The sequence below is a fragment of the Pan troglodytes genome, chromosome 9, assembly GCF_028858775.2.
Source record: "Pan troglodytes isolate AG18354 chromosome 9, NHGRI_mPanTro3-v2.0_pri, whole genome shotgun sequence".
In the NCBI taxonomy this organism is placed as follows: domain Eukaryota; kingdom Metazoa; phylum Chordata; class Mammalia; order Primates; family Hominidae; genus Pan; species Pan troglodytes.
Genome location: NC_072407.2, coordinates 23214572 through 23238549, shown reverse-complemented (window position 1 = coordinate 23238549; position 23978 = coordinate 23214572). Strand labels below are relative to the sequence as shown.

The following is a 23978-nucleotide window of genomic DNA, read 5'->3' as shown; positions in this document are numbered from 1 at the left end:
TCTCAGACCTAAAACCATAAAAACCCTAGAAGAAAACCTAGGCAATACCATTCAGGACATAGGCATGGGCAAGGACTTCACGTCTAAAACACCAAAAGCAATGGCAACAAAAACCAAAATTGACAAATGGGATCTAATTAAACTAAAGAGCTTCTGCACAGCAAAAGAAACTACCATCAGAGTGAACAGGCAACCTACAAAAATGGGAGAAAATTTTTTCAATCTACTCATCTGACAAAGGGCTAATATCCAGAATCTACAATGAACTCAAACAAATTTACAAGAAAAAAAAAACAGACAACCCCATCAACAAGTGGGTGAAGGATAGGAACAGACACTTCTCAAAAGAAGACATTTATGCAGCCAAAAGACACATGAAAAAATGCTCATCATCACTGGAAGCTCCTCTTTTATCTGCTTTATATACTGATGTTCCTCTTAAGATTATCTACAGAAAAAAGTATTCTGATGCAAACACACACACAAAAAAATTTTAAAGCTACTATTGGTTGACCAGTTTCAGTGACTCAAGCCTGTAATCTCAGCACATTGAGAGGCCGAGGTGGGCAGATCACTTGAGCCCAAAGTTCGAGACCAGCCTAGGCAAAATGGTGAAACCACATCCCTACAAAAAAATTAGCCAGGCGTGCTGGTGTGCGCCTATAGTCCCAGCTACTCAGGAGGCTGAGACAGGAGGATTGCTTGAGCCCAAAAGATCGAGGCTGCAGTGAGCTGTGATCATGCCACTGTACTCCAGCTTAGGCAACAGAACGGAACCATTTCTCTAAACAAACAAACAAACAAACAAAAGCCACTATCCTAGACGATTTCTAAAGTCCTTTCTAGCTTTAACTTTCTAAAATCCTCATGATTGCCTCGTCTCTATGATGAAGATGCCATTTAGTGAAAACACTGACCACGGATATCTCATAGGAGGCTATGCCACGGCCGTCTTTGTGAAATTACTGCAACCTTCTTGACAGTGAAATATTCTATCCTTCAACAATTGCTTTGTGGGCAGGTAACCAAAGGGCTAATATCTGATGTGAAGGCTGGATCATGAACCTCCCGGTTGGGTTCTACATGTACCTTACCTCAACATCCGGGTCAACATGAGTGGAAGGGGCTTGGTGCCTCAGTTTCCTCATCTATAACATGAAGAATTGGTCTTCACATCTCTGAACCTCTTGTCAGCTTTTCAATGCCATAATTTATATCAGTCCCTGGTGCTTGATCAAATTTAAACGGTGTGAATTCCAGACAAAGAAAAATTAGACCTCCAAAGAAAATATGGGTCTACAGAGACATATCAAGATGTTATAAATATAATCTGATGATGATAAATATGCACTGCTGTATCAAATTCTTAAATAGAAAAGGATAATAACAAAGTAACTCAAAACTTTTTAGAGAAAACTTCGTTTCCTAGGATAGATGGAGTGACAGGTCCCAAGTGATGTGCCAACCTTTTTTCCCCCAAGCTTCTTTGAAGAGATTATCTAAGTATCGTTTCAGACACCCATCACCCTTATTTTTAGCTCTGAGTTCTCTTCACGAGTGTGGTGACCTGTGGCTCTAAGTTCCAGAGGCTCCCAGATATGGCACATGACTCATTTGCAGGTACCCTGCATTGATTTCCAGGAAGGTCAGTGGGGTGGGGGCCTGGAGAAATGATTTTCGATGTTAAACCCTTAGCTCTTGTTCCTGTTCCAACCACTTGATCAGAAATGACACACTTCATAAATTGATCCCTTGGTGCCATAAGCAATTGGCAGTGCAAATAGAACCCAAGTGATACGGTTCTCCAAGAGGCTCACAGCTGGCTGGGGGGTTGGGGGAGACAAAACTCAGGGCTTTGGTCACAGTCTATTTTCAGCCCCTGATAGCAGTTGTGTTACTCACGTCTCATTCACCCTCTCCCTTGGCCTCCCTCCTGCCCTTCCCCCAGCAGGCCAAGGCTGGTGACAGCCTTCATATATTTAAAGACGACAAGAGCCCCTCAGACTCAGTTGAGCTGAACGGAGTCCACACAGGCAGGTGAGTGGAGCAAGGCAGACATTTGAGCTGGAGGTGGGTTGGTTCTGTGGCTGGTTTGGACTATAAAGGGTCCCATAGAGTAAGGGCGCATTTTACGTCTCAAGTGCCAGCACCCTCTCTGGTTCTGTGCAAGGAGGCTCAAGTTGTACTTGACTCTGGTGTGGATCTAGCAGGTATTAAAAAATTCCTGCAAGGATGGTTAATATTTGGGGGGCTTAAGGGACCTCATAGGCAGATAAATGAGTAAAGAATTATCCTCATTATAAAACTACTTACGTGGTGGAATTACATTTCCTGTCATCTTAGTTGGAATAACTGGAAAGCGGGAGGAAATAATAGAAAGTCTGCTGACCTTCTAGTCCTACAACCACCATATTATTCATGGATGACAGACTTTGAGAAGGTTCCTGCCCTCAGGGGCTTGGTCTCCTCTTCTGCAAGGATCAATATAAATTGGCGACATTTTTTCCAAACTGTAAAGTACTGCACAGATACAAAGCGATAAGCGATTGTACTAGATGCAATATATAAGACAGCTTTCCCATGCTCAATTTACCTGGAATGGTATTATTCAAAAGGTCGTGGTGAATGACTGAGATTTTGGGCTTGTTGATTTTAAATAGACTGTTGTATCCCAAAGATATTCAGCAACAAGTTTGCTTTTAATCTTTTGAAATTAATCAAAACTGGACCCCAAAAAGACATTGCTATGTTGAAATATATTAAAAGCTCTATTAAATGGGAGGATAATTCATCCAATGGTTAGGATTCCCACTGTTTCCTCTAGGTTTTAGTCAAGGACTTTTTAAAATATCCCAGTGAATGACAGACATAGGTGTGATTGAGAATAAGAAGAGGTTTTAAGCAATGGTCTGAGTGGAAATGCTGCTGAAAGATCCAAGCTGCCGACTCTAATTTCTGCCCTGTTCCTGAGCCAAGGTGGTGACTCCTCCAAGAAGGAGGAGTTGAGTTACTGGTCTGAGGAACCTTGTCTCTGCAATACAATTCAATGTAATTTAATAAGCATGTATGGACCATCTCCTATGTCAGGGCTGGGGGGAGGTAGAGGCAGCTCTATGCAGGGAAGGGTATAAGTGAATAGCACGAAGAGTGGGAAATTGGGGATGGCCTGTGTCCTCAGTTTACATCTGGGATTAAATCTCAATGCTGGGTACATACAATTCATCACAATGCATGTAGAACTGCTTTATGATCCAGAAAATGTGAGGGAGTCTTATGACTTGGCTTTGTTCCCTTTCTGAACAACTCAGTCATTTGTGGTCAGTGGCAATGAGCCCAGGCTATTGGGCAGGAGGTGTAGCTGAGCCCCAGGGCTTTGTGTCCTCCCTGGGGTTCAGGCAGACAGGTGCTCTGCAGCCCAGACACACGTGTCATCCATCAGAAACAGGAGACACAGGGCAAGGGGCCTCCTCCTTCGAAGGAGAGAAGGGGGGAAGGAAAGAGAGAAGGAGGGAAGGAGGGAGGGAGGAAGGGAGGAAGAGAGGAATGAAGGAAGAGGGAGCTGCAGCAGCATTCAGCCAGCAAATAGCCAAAATTCCCTTGGAGGAAGTGGAGACAGAATCTTGATAGAATAGAAACTCAGAAATCCTGGGATATTCAAGAAGAAAATAAAGATAATCGGTTATAGAGCCCGTTCAAATTATAGCTCTGAATATCACTTAACTTATCTGAGTTTCCATTTTCTGAACAATAAAACTAAGGGTAGCCTACCTCTATCAAAGGGACTTGTGAGAATTGAATGAGATAAAGTGTAGGAAAGTACTTTTGTAAAGTTTAATATAACCATACAAATATGTGAGGCCGTTGAGAAAAGGCATACAGCCAAACCCAGTGGGTTTTGGGGGGGTTTCCTGCTAAGTACAAGCGTGCTGATAAAAGTCCAGAGGTCAAAGTGGTAAGAAGCTGACCAGGAGTTAGAAGATAATTAATTTGTTTTACAAGAGGAAAGACCCAGGTCTAGGAATATAATACACAGGAAATACAAGTTCTGAGGCAGACAGATTTCCAGTTACAAGTGTGCTGTTCAGATATCTGTGAATAAATACTGTATAGAGGGTTGGGCTTCATGCACAAAGAGAAATGTGATGCCTGCAAATGTGAAAAACTGCAGTTATTCATCCCAGTGAAGAATGGCAGGAAGGGAGACAGTAATGGTCTTAAAGGGCATTGAGGATGGAGCCTTTTCTGAGCTTTACTGTGGGAAAGGTTTGATCATGATTTGATGGTCGTTTATGGCCTAGGCAGGCATGGAACGAGTACTAGCTTATTTAAGGGTCACAAAAAGTTATGCAAAACTCATTTTTCAGAGGAAGAAACTAAAGTTCAAGAAAGCTTAGGAATTGCCCAGCATCACATGGCTGAGAAAGCGGCAGAGCCAGGAGGTAAACTGGGATATGATGTGGTCTTTAGAAATAAATTGTAGAGGTCAAAATAGAACAAAGAGTGAGTTTTGGGAAGTAAAAGCTGGCCACGCTTCAGATATAATTTCACAAAAGGTGTAAGATGCCCATGTTCTACAGCCTTCATTTAATGTATGTCTACCATGTCTGAGTTTAAAAGGGGCTGAGAGCCAACACTCAGGTTTATTTCCATGCTGGCAATGAGCAACCTGTTCTTCCTGGGCTCTGTGAAAGGGCCTCTGGCCGGAGGACGTCATATATCTGGGTTCAGAAGCTCAGGAGGAAGCAGCCACTGACCTTGAATGTCCTACACCGAGAACTGAAGGGCATGAGCTCCCCAGACTACAGGGCCCCTGGCTAGGCATGCTGCCTCCAACCCAATCCAACAACGCAAGGGGACCGACTCTCACCCCGACCCAGGCACAGCTGTCCTGGGGCACGGCACACTCTGAAGGCTGAAAAACAAAGCTGATTCACAGTCTGAACCAGAAGGGCCATGGAAAACAAGCAGGGAGTGAGTTGTTTGTTCTAAAAGAACAGACTTGAAAACTGGAGATAATGTAATAACAACAATAATAGTCATGATGCAAGTAACTACAATTATTCAATTCCTGCTATGTATTAAGTAATTCTATATGGTGTCTTACCTATTATTATCTCCTTTAACCTGAAAACAACCTTCCCAGACAAGCCTTCTCATATTGTCTTTACATGAGGACATGCATTGAGGACAGTGGGTCAGAGAATTTGAGCAACTTGCCCAGTGTTCAACAGTTAGTGTTTCTGAACTTAAGCTTGGTTCTTCCAAAGCCCATGGTTTTCACTGTGGCTATGTCATCTTTCTTACCCAAATTAAGAGTGAATAAAGGAGAGGGTTTGAGAGGGCACCCCATTGGGCAGCTTTTCTGCAAAGTGAGGTTTCAATCACTTTTCAGATCCTTAAATCTGTCTCAGGGCTTAAAGGACCCTTGAAGGGACTTCACTGTATAGCAGCCACTTGGACGTCCGTCCCCACCTCAGCTGAAAATCAATAGTGCGGAAGAAATCTCCAGTTCCAAGGAAGCCCTTTCCATGTTGAACAGCCGTAACTCAGAAAGTCATTGATTTCAGTGAATGAATTCAGTTTCCCTGTTAGTCCCACCCTTGAGTACCCTCTGTGTCCCATGGAGAGACGATGGATTGGTCACGTCTCAATTCCCATCAACTGGGAAGTCTGGGTGATGGAGGTGCTGACCCTTGTCCTCTCCCCAGTGTTATAAACAGGAGCATGAGATACAGAACCAGCTTAACGGGGGGTTGAATGGCAGCTCTTCCAATTACTAGCTGTGTGACCTTGGAAAAGCTACTTAAGCTCTCTCTTCAGTTCTCTTATCCATAAAAATGGAAATAAAATTTGCTCTGGGCAGCTGTTGTAAGTATTAAAAAATAAAATATGTAAAGCAACTGACATAAAATAATATATGTAAAGCTTTGGAGTCAGAGAAACGTAAGTTCCAATCTATTCATGTGACACATATCAGTCCCATGAACTTGGACTAATGTAATTTCCCAAAGCCTCCATTTCATCTGTAAAGTAAATGTTATAATAGTACCTACCTTGAAGGGTTGTTGTGAAGATTAAACGATACCCAAGGGCAGTGCTCCAGGCATGTTAACTTCAATAATAAAGTTAGAAATGACTATTACTATCGCTTAGATTCCATATATATATGTGTTCCTATGATCCAAAATCTTTGCTTCAGCCAGTGTAGACAATTGAACTCACTGCAGGAAATCAGGCATCTAGTAGGATGACCAACTGAGCTAGCACTGAGCTGAAAACGGTGGCATTGTGGCACTGTGGCTTGAGGTCTCTGCCCAAAGTCACGGCCTAAAGTTCCCTCCTGGGTGCTCATTTTATGTACCCACCGCTTTTGCCCTGACTCATCATTGCTCAGCTTTATAGTTGGTAGTGAAAGAAGAAAGAAAGAAAGAGGAAAAGAGGGAGAGAAAGAGATGGAGAGAGGAAGGGAGGGAAGGAAAGGAAAAAGGATGGAAAGAAGGAGGGAAGGAAGGAAGGAAGGAAGGAAAGAAGGGAGGGAGGGAGGGAGGAAGGGAGAAATAGTTGGATTAGGAAGAATGTGCCCAAGATACACAGTTTAGTTATTCTTTTGAAAATTCAGATTGATGAATGACAACTTAAAATTGTGGGAGAACCCAATTGGTTCTCACATTTTATATTATTCTACAATTTACAGAATGATATGACAGTACTTGAACTAATAGGGTCCTCTCAGCAACAGTGAAATAAAAAGGATTATTGCCCTCATTCTAGTGAAGACACTGAAGTTCAGAGAGATTGAATGGTTTTCCCAGATCACACAGCTTCGAAGAGGCAAAATGGAACTAGAACTCCAGCCTCTGGCACCTGATCCAGTGTTTTTCCCACTGCCCCACTGAAGCACATTCCTAGTATAATCTCTTCTATGGTATTAGTTACATCTTAGTTTAAAAGCAGGCACAAGGTAGTCTCTCACTGGGATCTGAGTATCCAAATCTGGAGTCCAACCTCTTCCAAGTTGATGTCACAGGGCTGTCCATTCTATCTCATCCTTGTAAATTCCAGACTGTCCCCCATTTCAATCTTGACCCATGATTTGTCTTTGACAACATAGTCATCTCAGGGACTGGCCCAGAGAGTCGTGCCAGGTGGTATGATGGAGATTGTGACCCAGGTGACAAACAGGGCTGAGTGACGGGCAAGCCTATAATTGTATCCCACCTTCAATGACCCTTGCCAGTACCAGGCAACGCTGATAAACAAATGGCCCATCCCTTGGTACCTTGCCAGGGTAAACTCACATTCTGGGACTGTCTAGGGGAGTGTTGGGACACAAGAATTCCAAAGCAATGTGGGAAGCTGAAAAGGTTATGTTCATAAGCCAGGACCTAACTGGGATTTCAAATCATAGCTCCTTAATTAGCACATTGGTGCCATTTGAGTAACCTAAAGTGAAGTGGGAAAAAATAATTTCTCAATACTGCTTTAAATTCCATCATATTTCCATGACCTTCACAATGGTCCTGTCCAGGAGATACTATTATCAACATTTTTTACCCGAGTTCAAGGTCGAGATTAGAATCCATGTCTCTGGATTCCGAATGCCTTTTTATTTATTTATTTATTTATTTATTTTTTTTTTTTTTCAGATGGAGTCTCACTCTGTCGCCAGGCTGGAGTGCAGTGGCGCGATCTCAGCTCACTGCAACTTCCACCTCCTGGGTTCAAGTGATTCTCCTGCCTCAGTCTCCTGAGTAGCTGGGACTACAGGTGCATGCCACCACACCCAGCTGATTTTTGTATTTTTAGTAGAGATGGGGTTTCACCATGCTGGCCAGGATGTTCTTGATCTCTTGACCTCATGATCCATTCGCCTCGGCCTCAGTCCTGGGATTACAGGCGTGAGCCACCATGCCTGGCCTGGATTCAGGATGCTTTAAAATATCCTCTACTTTTTGGCCTGTGAGACATCTTCTGTTTAGCCTCCATGGTTACATTCCCATCTTCAGAAATGGAACTGAGCATCATTAATAGAGTACTTACAGATTTCTATTTTAAATTTCAAGTCCTGATGATATATGTCAGATATTTATGATCACTTAAAAACAACCAGTGCTAGGATACATTAGTTTGTGAAGGAGATATTATCTGTAATCCTATTCTCATTTTGAAAAGTATGCCTAGGCAATGAATACACACACACACACACACACACACACACACAGATATATATGTATTTTTATCCCCCAAGTGGTATCTCTGTCTCCTATTAACTTGCAAGACATGCCAATGAAATCTCCACTGCAAATCTGAAATGAGAAATTTGACCTAAGGTTGTTTTCATTGAAAATTTCTATATCATTAATTTTACAAGTGTCACTGCCATGTTCCTGGAGGAAATTTATTATATTTCTCCTCTATTTTGTATCATGCTGAAACTCAGGATCAAAATGAACATGAGCAAAATTATGTGAGTCTATTCTTTTCTAGAAAATGTAACATCTTTAATGAGAGAAGAATGGATTGTATAAAAAGAAGTTGGCTAAGAAAAATATCCCTAAATGCTTACTTTTAAATACACCTTGGTTATAAATGAGAGGGTCCAGCAATCTTAAAAATCTATTCCAGCCCTGAAAGTCTGTAGTTTAAATGGAGTCCAAAATAAACAAATCTGGGCTATTTTAGAGGCTATTTAGGCCTCTATGCCTTTCTGCTTGCTCTTTTCTCTGCATGATTTCATTAGCATTATTCCTTCCCACTTTTCTGTATCTGGTGAACTCCTATTCACCCTTCAAACCCCCATTTGAATGTGGTCTCTTCTGTGACCCTCCAACAGTTCACTGCCTTTATCCCCAGACTAAACGTGGGGAGCCACTCTGTCATTTGAGTTTCTGTAGCATGTCTCACAAGACTCTTCTCTGGTACAGAGCATCTGAATCTTGTCTATTTTTCTCACTACAACATGGGCTTCTCAATGCCAGGGGTCACAAACTACTCATTTTTATAAGTTTTCCCCCTTTTGTCACTGAGTACTTAGTGCAGTACTTGACACATGATAGGCAGGTAGTAAATGCAGGGTGAGTGAATGAATGAATGAATGAATGTGAGTTTTAATTCTAAGTCTTTCAACTCAAAATCCATTACTCCTTCTAGTTTCCTAAACAACCCGAACTACAGAAATAGAAAAACCACATGCTTCCATTTTTTAAGAAATTCTTATTTATTTATTTTAGAGGCAGGGCCTCACTCTGTCACTTAGGCTGAAGTAGAGTGGTGTGATCATAGCTCATTGAAGCCTAGAACTCCTGAGTTCAAGTGATTCTCCTGCCTCAACCTCCTGAGTAGCTAGGACTGACTACAGGAGCATGCCACCACACCAGGGTAACTTTTTGGGGGGTGGGGTAGAGACAGGGGCCTCACTATGTTGCCCAGGCTGGTCTCAAACTCCTGGGCTAGTGATCCTCCTGCCTTGGCCTCCCAAAGTCCTGGGATTATAAGTGTGAGCCACCATGCCCAGCCCAATGTTTCCTTTTTTAAAGTTCTTTTCTAAAATTTTACTGAATTAGCAGAAGATCCTACTTCTGTGAGAGGAAGGATAGGATGTTCCTGGCTAACCTCACAGTTTTTCTAAGCAGGAAAAGCTCTTTGGGGGAATATTTAGACAGAAACATTCCTTCTAGACCTAGTATCAGGTTCAGCGGTCTGTTTGCTATTTACTTTCTGTTTCTTAGCAAAAAACTGCCTTTGTTATGAGACCGTGAGATACAATCCAGACCAGTTGACCCAGGAGGGCTTAGTGTTAATCGCCAACTATTATAAGAAGGTGACTGGCTTCCCAGAAGGGAAAGTGAAGGTCAGAAGCAGCCACTCAGAATGGCTGGATAGTGCTCCATGTCATGACACACTAGGCTTCTTAGAAACCAGAGGATCCCAGTGAAAATTCAGCTCCCCTGGGCAGCTGAATTTCAGAAATTTCATTTAACATCAATGGCTTATTTTAGTTCTGCTTTGAGGAAACTGAAAACTTGGATTCATACTAAAAACATATGCAGATGAGGACAATTATTATTACTATTTTATTTATTTATTTATTTATTTTTTGAGACGGAGTCTCGCTCTGTTGCCCAGGCTGGAGTGCAGTGGTACAATCTTGGTTCCCTGCAACCTCCGCCTCCTGGGTTCAAGTGATTCTCTTTCCTCAGCCTCTCAAGCAGCTGGGATTACAGGTGCCCACCACCACACCTGGCTAATTTTTGTTTAGGCCGGGCACGGTGGCTCAAGCCTGTAATTCCAGCACTTTGGAAGGCCGAGGCGGGCAGATCACTTGAGGTCAGGAGTTTGAGACCAGCCTGGCCAACATGGTGAAACCCCGTCTCTACTAAAAATACAGAGGACAATTTTTTTTTAAATAATTTTCTTTGGCTAATATCTCTTAAATGTAATTCTGTAGTGAGGAGACAATGACAGTCCTGGGGCTGTGGCTATTAGCAGCTCCTTGTAGCTGAATGTCTCCAATGGTGCAGAAGGACATGTCAGCACCATGGTCTGGCTCCTGTTGAGCACTGTGAACTCTGTGGGACCTTCCTGCACATCATGTCGTTTGATTTTCTAAAGGACACTGAAGCAGCAGGGGAAAGAATAACTGTATAGGTGGGAAAACAGGTATAAAGTTAAGCTATGCAGTTCATCCTGATATGCACAGCAGGTAGAGGGTAGCCCTGAAAGCAGAAAGCAAGTTTCCAACTACTGACCTAGTGTAGTGCCAATATATCTTATAGCCTGGGTGATTATATTCTTAAAAAGGAATGTATGGATATGAGGAATAACTTGGAATAGGAGATTTTATATATTATTAATATGCTTTTCTATCAGCAAGATAAGCTAAGAATTTGCTACCCAAAATGTAGTCCACTGCCAGCAGCATCAATATTGCCTGGAGTCTGTTAGAAATGCAGAATTTCCTGCCTCTCCCCAGATCTACCAAACCAGAATCTGCATTTAGCAAGGTCTAAGGTGATTTGAGAAGCTCTTAGCTAGACAAGAAGAAAATACCATCTTCACAGATGATTCCCAGTTCTGATGGGATAATTTTTTAAACTTGAGATGAAAAAAAAACGATCTTTGTATATACTTTTATGTACATGAAATTAGCCTATTCATTCCTTCCGGGAGCCCTGTGAGATACATAGGAATAGATGTTACTGAAATTTAACAGGAGAAGAAACTGAGTTCCCAAGTGGTAAAGTGATTACCCAAAGCCATCTAAGTGTCTGAGCTTATTTAACGACTAGCACACAGTAGCTGTTTGCTAAATGAATGAATAAATGAAACACTAAAAAAAAAATTGGGCTGGACCCTGGTCTTCAGACCACTGCACTATTAGAGATTGGTTCACTCCTGGGGCCACTTCAATGTAGGGTATTTGCTTTATGTCCCCTTAGACTTGACCTTGACCAGATAGTCTTCAAGATGCCAAACTGGGGCGGAGGCGCAAAATGTGGAGCCTGTGAAAAGACCGTCTACCATGCAGAAGAAATCCAGTGCAATGGAAGGAGTTTCCACAAGACGTGTTTCCACTGCAGTGAGTTGGGTGGACACCCTGGGGGCCCCTCAGCATCCGGACAGCATCACAAAATTCACATTGAATCACAAACACTGTATGCCAGTGGTTCCCATAGTGTGGTCCTGGGACAAGCAGCATCAGCATTACCTGGGAACTGGTTAGAAATTTAACTCCTGGGCTCCACCAAGAAAAGATGGTGCTCTCCTGAATACCCTTGCTTCAACTGCTTGCCCAGCTCAGAGGCCATTCATTTTCCTGTAGCTCAACGTCAGAACAAACTAGCCTGTCACTGCTCTCTGTAGGGAAAACTTTGACCCCATGGCGACATTGACAACATGTGACTTGGCAGAGAAAGGAAGCCAGCACTTATCTGAAGCCAGGATGGATTTGGCTGTCTATGTTGCCCCTTCTGGTCAGCTGTGACTGAAGCCAGCTGTGACTGGTCTTGCCTGAGAGAGAACCTATGTCAGGCAGGGGGGCAACACATGCCAACTCTGTATGTAAGAGTCAGAGAGGGAAGCATTTCAGGGCCTGGGCACCAGTAACTGCATGAAAGAAATCCTGACCATTACCCGCCAGACACTGACTCACACGTGTCAAAAATAGGGAGAACCTTGAGACCTTGTGGCTTGAACCTTGAGAACCTTGAGAACCTTGAGACCTTGTCAGTCTGGCCCTGCCTGACTCACGTGACTTTCGATAAGTCATTTCTCACATCTAAGCCCGGGTCATGTGCATCTGCGATAGAGTCTTATACATGAACCTCTACCTTTAGACTCCATGTCCAGTGCTCTTTGACATGACTGCATTGTATACTGTTTCCTGGCAGCTAGTCCTGTTTGGGAGAAAATTGGCCTTGGTTTTAAAATGGCCACTTACCTTCTCTGCTTCTCTCCAGGAGGTCTGACTTAAGGGCTAGCTCTGCTGGATATTTGGCGAGCCCCCTCCCCGACTAGTCCCCACAGCCTTGCCAGCACCCCCATGCTTCAGCCCGGTAGCTGCAAGGCATCCATGCAATTGAAAAGAACTCCAAGGGCTGGACTCCATCTGTTGGGGCTTTTGTCCAAAGACAGCTAGCATTCTTTAAAAAACAGGATTAGGAATATTAGAAAGAATTCTAGAATTAGAGTAAAAGGGACTCGGGTTTGAGTCTGGGCTCTGCCATGTACTCACTGAGATTTTGGGCAGGTCATTTTACCATGGTGAGCCTCAATTTCTCCATTTATAAAACAAAGATGATTATACCTACTGCACAGGTTGTTACAAGGAGAAAACTGGGGGGTCTTTATATGGAAATCCAGGCTTCTAGGCCTGTATTCTCCTTTGATCAACTTTGGTAACTGCGTGGGAAAAGGAAATTGTAGGGAAGCTTTCCATAGTAGAGGGTGTCTTGTCTTTCCCAGGTAGCAGGAAGATGCCCTGTTCAAAGGAGTCATAGTAGAAGAGATTTGAGCATTTTTTGGTACATCCCTTTTAACCCTTTGATATTTCCTGAGAACTCTTTGATGGGATGAGGATTTGAGCAGCATACATTTCAGGAACGATGGGTAGAAGAGCCCCAGAGAGGAGCACACTTTTCTATATTATTACCACAAGATAATCACCTGTCCGTCCGCAGGCAACTCTGTAGCTGCTGGAAAAGGCGTTCAGAGACGCAGGGTCTACCTTACATTGTGCCCAGGCCAGTGTTCCCCTGACTTCTAGATAAATCTTCACAATTAAATCTCTAGACTAATCATGAAATCTAGAAAGTAAGTTTGCTGTCCAAAAGAAATAAATATAATGCAGCAACATATGTAAATTTAAATGTTCTAGTAACCATAGTTTAAAAATGGTACAAATAAACAGATGAAATTAATCTTAAAACATTTTATTTAACTCAATATATCCAAAACATTATAATTTCAATGTATACTTCAATATACAAATGATCAGTGGGATATTTTACATGATTTTTGCGTTTGTACTGAGTGTTTGAAATCTGATGTGCATTTTGTGCTTACAGCACAGCATGTGGCTGTGGCCACAGCATTGGACAGCACTGTTCTCCTTTGTCTGTTCACAAAAGCTCATCAGAAGCCAGGGAGTGGCTACAGAATTGGCCAGGGCACCTTAGGGTATAGGCAGTCTTGGAGTGATGGGAATGAGCACTGGACTAGGAGTCAAAAGAGCTGAGGTAAGCCGTGGCTCTGCAACTTACTATTGTATAATTGTGAACAACTCACTGATTTACATTGACACATTCATTCATTCATTCATTCATGTACTCAATAAATGTTTACAGAGGACTAATTCTGGCCCAGGCCTTGTGCTAAATTCTCAGAATATTAAGACAAAACAGGCTTGCCCTCAAGGAACTCAGAGTCTAGACCATCAGCAAATATGCAAGCAGTTGTTGTGGAGGTTGGTAACTGACAGTAACAAGAAGGGTAGAGACAAGTGTATACCTTCTATGTCTCAATATAAGGCATTCTCCCCCCAAATTCATCTTCATAAAAAAGATATGCCTTGTGTTTAAAGCCTTATAAAGTCTCTCTTGCTGTAAGACAGTCTTCCAATTATTTTATTTACTGATTTAAACTTTTTTTTGGTACAGATATTTTTTAACACATACAATGTTGACAGAATAGTCAAATAAAGTCCCAGAATAAACTCCCTTGCCCCACACTCATCAGCCCCTGGCTAATCCTACCTCATCTACAACCTTATCTTCTTCCTCCACTCCCATATTCAATTACTTTATTTTTTAAAAAAGATAATATCATTTGAAGAAGGCATATTAGCCTGAAATAACCTCATTCAATGCTGGATTGCTTATAGGGATCATTTGATGGAAATGTTTTTTTAAAAGGCAAATACATTTAATGCACACATATTATTATTCCTGGGGATATTATCTCCCTATTATAAGCACTGAGCATCACTATAAACAACCTTTAAGAATCATTGTTGCAAAGCAATGTAGCAAGTCATTACATGGTGGAAATTCTATATCTTTTAAAAAATCTGCCCTAATGCTATGCTAATAGGTCCTTCTTGTTGAGATGCAATTTCTAGGTGACAACCTCCTACTCAGGTATAAAACAGGGCTGCCTCTTTAAACGTACAGATAGAAGTGAAGGTGAGCTGCTCAGAAAAGCTGGGCCAGCTGCCCCCAGAAATGATTCTGGTGGTGAGGGAGATGCCGATGTTGAAGATGCAAAGACAGAATTGGAGATAATTATTCCCCAAATTTATGTGGGATTAGAAAAAAGTAACCTTTCCAAATCAATATATTGTTGATTTATATTACTAAATTAAAATTATAAGTAGATATTTGACATTTTTATTTATATCTTTAAAAGTTTCCTTTTAAATTTGCAAAATAAATCTTTCTATAAATCCTCTCTTTGGAAAAATGAGGGCTTGATTGCCTTATACTGGAGGATACTTTACATTAGGTAATCTACAGTAACCAGGGGGCTTGAGCCAATAGAAGCCTAAGGAGTTAATAAGGCAGGTCTACCCCCTTCCCCACCTCCTCTGCTTCCAGAATTTGACCAAAATTAGCCTCAATGATAATTGTCTGCTTGAATATCACAGTGTCCTTCAAAGGCTATGGTAAGTACAGAAAGTGCTCAATCCTTATTCTTTTATGATTAAGAAAAAAGTAAGTTTCTCTCCTGCCTTAACCCACCCCCTGCCAACGCGCGCGCCCACAAACACACACACACACACACACACACACACACACACACACACTTCCCTGATGTCATTTGGGAAGACTCAGGGATGCAGTCCTTAGCAGGTCTGAGACTATATATCTCGTTCTAATGCTAGCTTCCACGCTTTTCCAGCTGGGAACCACTGAACCCAATTTTGTCATCTGTGAGATCGGGACTGTCTTGGAGTGCACAACTCAGGGCAGATACTCTGGTCAGGAATCAACATTGTATTCTTGGCTCAGGGGCCCCTCATGCTGGGTCTCTGGCCCCGAGCATGGCATTGGGGGTGCAAAGAAGGGGAGAAGGATTTCAATTCCAATCCCATGACCCTTCCTTTTCCTGGTAGTGGCCTGCAGGAAGGCTCTTGACAGCACGACAGTCGCGGCTCATGAGTCGGAGATCTACTGCAAGGTGTGCTATGGGCGCAGATATGGCCCCAAAGGGATCGGGTATGGACAAGGCGCTGGCTGTCTCAGCACAGACACGGGCGAGCATCTCGGCCTGCAGTTCCAACAGTGAGTTACTGCCCTGCTCCCCCTTGCCTGTTAAAGTCTCCAATTATCAGGACAGTTCATTTCGTTCCCATAGCAACGTTTTCTGGAAGTGGGAGAGTGGACTCTATTGTTGACTTGCCAACAATAGGAATACTCAGTCTGACCAAGTTCGAACAATGTGTCATCTCTCCAAAGACTCTCTTTAAATTATTTGCCATTCTAAAGGGCAATTACTTTTACACCATGGCTCTTGGTTTGCATGTCAAGAGAAAACCCAGGATGTACAGATGTTCCATTGTTTGACCTTTGCAAAACTGCATGGAGTCTCCTTTCTTCCCCATTGAGAGTTTCTGTGTAAATCACACAAATATGGCAGGTCAGCAATGGCCATTCTTTGTGTGCCTGTCATGAAAAGATTTCTTCCCTTGGATTGTAAGATGACAAATGTCCACATGGCAGGCGGAGTGTGTCTGCAAGGATGGGCTGTGCTTCAGAGTAAACAATCAATCATGATTTTTCTGGGGGTTCCTTGGCTGCCAATACAGTGCTAGAGTTCCCGCCACATTATCCTAGGGAAGCTGGGACATTACTCTGGCCACCTCCATCCACCAGTCTGGTCCCCTGGGTCCACTTTCTTGATAACCACATTGACCTCCAGCCCAGAATTGAGGAAAGTCTGATGGCCACTGGCCTGACACTACTCTCTGGCCAGCTGGCCTCCAGGCTGAGCTCTGCACTGGGACTGGCCAGAAAGGCCCAGCCCAACCAAGGAAGTGTCCCATGGAGGGCCTCCCCCAGAGAGCACTTCAGCCATCTGAGGAATCAGCTGATCCCTTCAAAAGAGAGTAAGCCACAGGAGAGCATGGAAAAGTGGAGAGATGTGTGATTAGTCATCTTAGAGAGAAAACTTCTTTTTGTTAGTTTTTCTTATTACTCAATCTCAAATGGAGACTCTTGTTAAGGAAGAAAATATACCACTGCATTCTCTGCCTCACATTGACTGAAGTTCACTTTTCAACATTAGGGCTTCCTAGTGATGCTGCACAAAGAGTAACAAGGTCTGAAGACCTAGGATTTCCTCCTAGTTCCATCATTCATGAGCTGCCTGGCCTTGGGCAGTCACACTCTGATCCTCACTCTCCTCCAACCAGCCCTGCCTACCTTATAGGGTTGTGGTACAGCTCAAGTGATATAATATACAAGCAAACACCAAAAGATACCAACACATGAGAGGCTATTATTATGTCTCTATTTTGGACATTGTTCTCCTGGGACAGGTGACCCTTGGAGGCAGGACGACAGCCTGGCTTGTGATAAGGAATGCATCAGCTCATGGACCGTGGTTCATCAGGAACTGATTAGCACCCATTGTCAAAATCCCACCTTGCTCTGTAATTTTCACAACTCTCTTTAGAAAGGAAAGAAGTGGCCTTGCAAATGGTCCAGAAAAACACAAATAAGCACAGTAGTAATAACAACACAACAACAACAATAACACAAGCTAACATAACTAGAACATTTGCTAAGTGCTTTACAACAAAAAGGAAAGCTCTAAACCCATTTTAGCAAACATTTATTAGCCCTTACTACATGCCAGGCGGGCACTGTTCTAAGTGCTTTACAAATGTCACCTCATTTAACCCTCTCAACAACGCTATGAGAAAGACACCATCATTATCCCCATTTTCCAGATGAGGAGTCTGAGACACACGGAAGTGAGGTCACTTTCTCAAGGCCACACAGCTCTTCTACTCTTTGCCAAGGGAAATCTACGTTTCATTCATTTGTCTATTTCCAACAGGTCCCCAAAGCCGGCACGCTCAGTTACCACCAGCAACCCTTCCAAATTCACTGGGAAGTTTGGAGAGTCCGAGAAGTGCCCTCGATGTGGCAAGTCAGTCTATGCTGCTGAGAAGGTTATGGGAGGTGGCAAGGTAAGACCTTCTGTATGAGCCAGACAGAATTTGCTCATCTCCACCAGGCCATTTGGGAGGAATGAGAGAAAAATTGGGAGCTGCAAGCAGCTGTCATTCTCTCTAGCTCCCAGAACAACTTTAGAAACCACACATCCTCAGCCACTTTCCCAGGCTGGGGCTGTCTGTCATCTAGCATTGCCCTTTGAAAGCTGGAACTGGTGCAGTTTGATGCAGCAAGCATTATTCTACTAGATGGAAGGCACCCAGCTGAAAGTTCTGGGATACAAAGCAAAAGCCCATCTACCCTCCAGTGTCCACAATCCCCCCAAAAGATGTCAGCCCCAGACCAACCACTGCCTAACTCAACCTGTTGCTGCCACCGTGACCAATGCATATAGCAGATGCCTCACAGTAGTGAGAAGCATCCTCACTTACGAACTTCCTGGCTCTCAGGAAAGTCATCAGATGTCCGAGACACTCATGCATGTGTGCTCTGCAAGTTCCAGTTTCAGGCCCAAAGCCTGGGTACTCACCAAAGGAGTCAGACCTGAGGAAAGAGAAAAATTATGTTTATACCACATGGTGGGAGGAAGGGCTGTGGGGAGCATCTAACTTCAAACACAAGGGCAGGCTCCACCCTAAAACTGGCCATTTGAAGACACAGGAGAAGCCCTGGGCTGTACCTGGTAGACACGCAGATGTGCAGGAGGATGGAGATCTAGAACATCTAAATTATGCAACTCTGCCTCAGAATTACACAGAGGAATTAAACCAGAGAGTTAAAACAAGGTTGAATTCCCTGAACAATTGCCTGATTTCTTTATTTTTTTTCCTTCTCTAACTTTATATTCAACATAAACATCACCCAGTGCCCCCAGCCCAAGTCCTTCTCTGACCAGTTTGTTCCTTGGATCTTTTTGGCCTGGGGAAGCCCTTTCCCGTTTAGTCTATTCTGAAGGAAAACATATGCAAATCACCATGACAAATCCATTTTCAGGCTTCTGAGAAGTGCTGGCTAAGGCCATAGCATCTCATTTTCTCCAAACCCCTGGAGAAATTATGGGGCCCATTAGGTAAGCAAATGGTTAATACGTGTCACTCCTCTGGATGCTGCTGGTCAGGGACTTGAAATGGAAACAGAATGTGTTGCCTACCTCACTAAATATGCAACTTTTCTGTGCCCCTCAGCCTTGGCACAAGACCTGTTTCCGCTGTGCCATCTGTGGGAAGAGTCTGGAGTCCACAAATGTCACTGACAAAGATGGGGAACTTTATTGCAAAGGTGAGTGATTCTGGAGACTTTCTTGAAATATGTTTTCCCTAAAAGGGCCCTTGGGAGAGGAAATTATGTTCACGCCTGGAGGTCTTCCCGTGTCTTCCAGGAGGTATGGCTGCTCAGCCTGGGCAGCGTTGGGTTCTCAGGAGCAAAACCACCTAAGGGGAGGGAATCTCCCACCTGACCCAGCTCTGGTCCTCTCCATTGGAGCACCTGGCAGAGACCAGATGCTTTCAGATGCTCAGTGGTTCGGGAAGTTAGGCACCTGGGGGAGAGAGGAAGGGAAGAGGAGGAAACAGTGCCCTGCCTCTGGTCTTGGAAGAGGCCTCAGGCCAGGACAACTAACACCACACCCCCTTCCAAAAATCGAAACACCATCTGTTCACCTGAGTTCACCTGGTGACTGGAGGAGGGTGAACTCAGTTTGGCCTCACTGGAGTTTATCACGACATGTCTATCTCCCTCCTGCCTACCCCCCACTAACAGTTCTGTTGTTGATGTTGCACATTACTTAGTGATCACAGGGACAGATCTGGTTTTCCTCCTGGTCCTTGCGGCTCTGCCTCTCGCTGCCTCCATAATCCCTTGGTCTTGTGGAGAAATAGTAGAGGCTTAGCTCCTTCTTGACACTATCAAAGGAAGGGATGCACTAGGGCCAAGGCAATGCGTCCTCCACCCCTGAGCCTAGGCCTATTCTGTTGCTCAGTGGAGTTTCATCACTTAATGATAGTGTCTCAAGAATCTGCAAAGAAGTATGTTGGAATGAAGTGAGAGGAGCAATGGAAAGGGAGTTAAGAGGGAAGACTTTATAAGTCATAACTGTAGTTTGCTGTATTAGTCTGTTCTCATGCTGCTAATAAAGACATACTCAAGACTGGGTAATTTATAAAGAAAAAGAGGTTTAATGGACTCACAGTTCCACATGGCTGGGGAGGCCTCGCAATCATGGCAGAAGTCAAAGGAGGAGCAAAGTCACACCTTACATAGCAGCAAGCAAGAGAGCAAGTGCAGGAGAACTGCTCTTTATAAAACCATCAGATCTCGTGAGGCTTACTATCACGAGAACAGCACTCCCAATGATTCAATTATCTCCCGCTGGGTCCCTCCCACAACATGTGGGGATTATGTGAGCTAATCAAGATGAGATTTAGGTGGGGATACAGCCAAACCATATCAGCTGCCAAAGCTTTTCCTGTGATGACACAGGATGGGAACTAGCCCACTATCTGACAGATGGTTGCCGTCTCCTGGCAGTAGAAGACATACGGGGTCCTCAGCCTTCATAGCTCATAATACCCTAAAATATTGCCGAAGTCAGTAGGGAAATTAACATGTAAATGAATAATTGCATTTCAAAGTGAAAAAAAAAATCTATAGTAGAGAAACATTCACAATGCAGTCACCTAAAAAGAGGAGAGGAACCACCTTGGGGTAATGGGGAAAGCTTCTCACAAGACAGGCTTCCTCTGAGGCTTGATGGGTGAATGTGGGTTTGGGAGGGGGCATTCCAGGAAGAGGGATCATTGATTACAAAGACACTTAAGCTGGGACATCATGGTTCATTCCAGGTACTGCAAGTGGTTCTGTGTGCCTGGAATGTAGGAAGGGAGGCAGAGGTGGGAGGCAACAGGGGACGAGGCTGGGCAGGCAATCCTCAAATGAGAAAATATCTGCAAACACATTTAGTAAAGTGGCAAGAAGTGTAAACAATTTTTATTAACAGATCTAAGATAAGTATTGTTAAATTTATTTTAAAAAGTTAGCTCATGCATAAATCTTTTTATTATTATTATTTTTATTCTTGAGACGGAGTCTTGCTCTGTCATCCAAGCTGGAGTGCAGTGGTGTGATCTTGGCTCACTGCAACTTCTGCCTCCTGGACTCAAGCAATTCTCCTGCCTCAGCCTCCCCAGTAGCCGGGATCAGAAGTACATGCCACCATGCCCAGCTAATTTTTTGTATTTTTAGTAGAGACAGGGTTTCTCTATGTTGGCCAGGCTGGTCTCAAATTCCTGACCTCAGGTGATCTGCCTGCCTCAGCCTCCCAAACTGCTGGGATTACAGGCATGAGCCACCGTGCCTGGCGAACTTATGCATAAATCTATCAAAAGGATGTCTCTAATAATTAAAAGGACTGTGCTCAGACAGAAAGCCCTGAAAAAAATGGCACTAACCAATGCATTGTCTCCCCCTTCATCCTCTTCTCATTCACAGTTTGCTATGCCAAAAATTTTGGCCCCACGGGTATTGGGTTTGGAGGCCTTACACAACAAGTGGAAAAGAAAGAATGAAGAGGTGCGCCATTTCTCAGATTTTTTGCGAGCCTAAAACACTTGCCAAGTAATCCTGCACAGATGGATACCTTTCCCCAAATAGCCTCTCCTTTGTAGTTGTACATTATGTGTTTCTCCTCAGAAGTGATCAGGTCTTTACTGAATGTTAGAAGAGGCCTTTGGAAGAAAATTATGTAAAGTTTAATCTATAACAAATGCTTTATTATTTATAATGCTTGGAATGGGAGAGGCAATAAATAAATGTTTTAATGCTATCTTGTATGGCTCTAGATCTTTTCTTTGAGATAGAAACTTTCAAAAACATAAAGCTAGTTCAAAAAACGAGCTTCAGAGAATATAATAAATTTGGATGTCAACTGAGAAAGGAGTGAGAAGGAAGAAACAATGGGCAAAGGAAAGCAGTCTTTCAGAATCTGTCAGCCAAGTGTCTTTCTAGTTACTGCTAATGGAGAAGAAAACAGGGGGTCTGGGAGAAAATAGAGAACATGATAGCAAAATCTAAAAGGAAAATCAAAACTAATAAAATTGCTGAAGAGTTGATCCTTTTGTCCTATCGTGGGGCTTTGTAATGTTACACATCTCGTGAAAACTCAGAAATGACAACAAAGCGTGGCATTTGCCTCTGTATTATAAATGACATGAGGATGATTTTCTTTTATTCTAGGACAATTCCCTGGGGTTTAGCAATTTTCTTAAGACTTCTACGTCAAATTTGCCAGCCTTGCAAATGAAATGCAGCCAATTAGAAATGTCTTTCTCTGCCTCTTCAGCAAGTTTCAGCAGCTCAAGCACTTCTTGGGCTTCTGCTTTTAACAACCACAGCACTTCCCCCAGCACTGTGCAATTCTGAATTATGTGGAATACATGAAACGAGTGAAAATCTAGTGATAAGAACTATAAAATACTTGGCTAAACCATGGGTTTTTCCACCCTCCAAGTCCCCTGGGAAAGGCTTTCTTTGAAATGAGCATCTATTCAGTGCTGTTTATGTAGTGTCTTGGACAAGGCCCTACACGAGCTTTAAAAGCAGTACACGATCTTGGCACTATGCATGGGATTTCCAGGTTTGCTGAGGGGTAACACATATTTGAGAAATGACCACAGGACAATGCAACCTCCTCCTCCTCTGCTGCATTTCACAGTGACTCGCCCCACCGTCCGTCTACCCAGGAAATCTGAAGCTAAAAACTTTAGCCATCCTTAGCTTTGCTCTCTTCCTCACCTGACCTTGCCTCACTTCCCAAGTCTCCTGGATTCTGACTCCAAATGTCTCTAGAATACATCCCCTCCATCCCTCTTTTTAGGATGTGTAATAGTCTGTTAGGGTTGCCATAAGAAAGTACCACAGACTGAGTGACTTAATAGAAACGTATCGTCTCACATTTCCGGAGGCTGAAGTCTGAGATCAAGGTGTCAGCAGTGTTAGTTTCTTCTCACACCTCTCTCATTGGCTTGGAGATGGCTGTCTTCTCCCTTTGTCTTCACATGGTTTTTGCTCTGTGGGTGTCTGTGTTCTAATCTCCACTTCTTAGAAGGACACCAGTCATATTGGATTAGGGACCACCTGAATGACCTCACTGTAACTTAATTACCTTTTTCAAGGCCCTATCTACACATGCAGCCATCACATTCTGAGGTACTGGGGGTTAGGACTTCAACAAATAAATTTTGCAGAGACACAGTTCAGCCCATAACAGTGTATCACATAAAGACTTTCACAAATTGGCCTTGGCCTTACCCCTTCAACTTAGCTTTAGACAATCTCTTCCAGACAAGTTCCAGCTACACTCAAAGACTCAGAGCTTTCCAAACATGCCCAGTACCCTCACCCCATCATGTCTTTGCTAATGCTGTTCCTTCTGCCTAGAATTCCTGGAAGATGGGAACCTCCCCCCATCTCTACCCACTAATCCAACTCCTTATCCTGGTGAACTCCTGTTAAGCCAATCACAGGTCAAATGCCATCTCCTCTGCAAATTGTTCCTGAACTACCTGGGCAGAATTAATCTACCTCTGTACTCCCATAGCCGGTATGTAATTAGCATAGCACTTATGTCATCATATTGAAATTTTGAATTCCTATTTGCCTCCTTGTAAGAATGTGACGTGTCAAGCCATTCACAGTGCTTGACACATTGAAGACACCTAATAAACATTTGTTGAGTGAATGAAATAGGGGAGAGTATAGGCCAGGCTAAATGCAAATTCTGCTAGAATCTAAAAGTTTATTACATACTGGACTGAATGAGTTTAGAAAAAAACAAAACAAAGGAAGAAGCTTATTGTGGTTCAGCAATAGTTGTATTTCCCCTCCACTTCTTGGGCATGCTGTTCCACTACATTTCCCAGGCTCCCTTGCTGTTCACTGAGACACATGACTGAGTTTGCCCAATGAAGTCCTGGCCTCCATGACCTTTCAGGAGAGTCTCCATTCTTTCCATATGTCTGGATGCAGAAGTCCAGTGGATACTGAGGCCCTAGGAATGGTGGAGCCACTAGATGGGAAGCAGCTTGAGTCACTGCATGGAAGAACACCTGCTAACAGCTAAACAGACCATGACATGAGAAAGAAACATTGTGTGAAGCCACTGAGATTGGGAGGATATTTATTATTGCATGAGCTCCCGTGACTACTACACACCTGAAATATAGACTGTGCTACATCCAAGTGATTCCACTCATGGTGCCAGCGTCCATCCTAAGTCACAGGGGGCATGATCAAGATTTTGCCTGA

General features: G+C 43.3%; 2 protein-coding genes across 8 annotated transcripts in view; one reads left to right on the top strand and one right to left on the bottom strand.

Moving 5' to 3' along the window:
• The window catches only part of ZDHHC13 (zinc finger DHHC-type palmitoyltransferase 13), a 195299-nt gene that overhangs the window by 108562 nt on the left and 62759 nt on the right, over window positions 1-23978 (bottom strand). For all 7 annotated transcript variants that reach the window (XM_063783900.1, XM_063783901.1, XM_016920554.4 and 4 more), the window contains exon 17: window positions 18110-18221. In XM_063783900.1, coding sequence (XP_063639970.1) covers window positions 18110-18221 — 112 coding nt within the window. The remainder of the gene's footprint in view (window positions 1-18109; window positions 18222-23978) is intronic.
• CSRP3 (cysteine and glycine rich protein 3) lies at window positions 1929-21498 on the top strand. Its single transcript, XM_009460060.3, has 6 exons — window positions 1929-2037; window positions 11439-11578; window positions 15611-15779; window positions 17560-17692; window positions 18863-18956; window positions 21165-21498. The coding sequence occupies exons 2-6, from the start codon at window positions 11467-11469 to the stop codon at window positions 21239-21241; spliced, it is 585 nt and encodes a 194-aa protein (XP_009458335.1). The 5' UTR covers window positions 1929-2037; window positions 11439-11466; the 3' UTR covers window positions 21242-21498.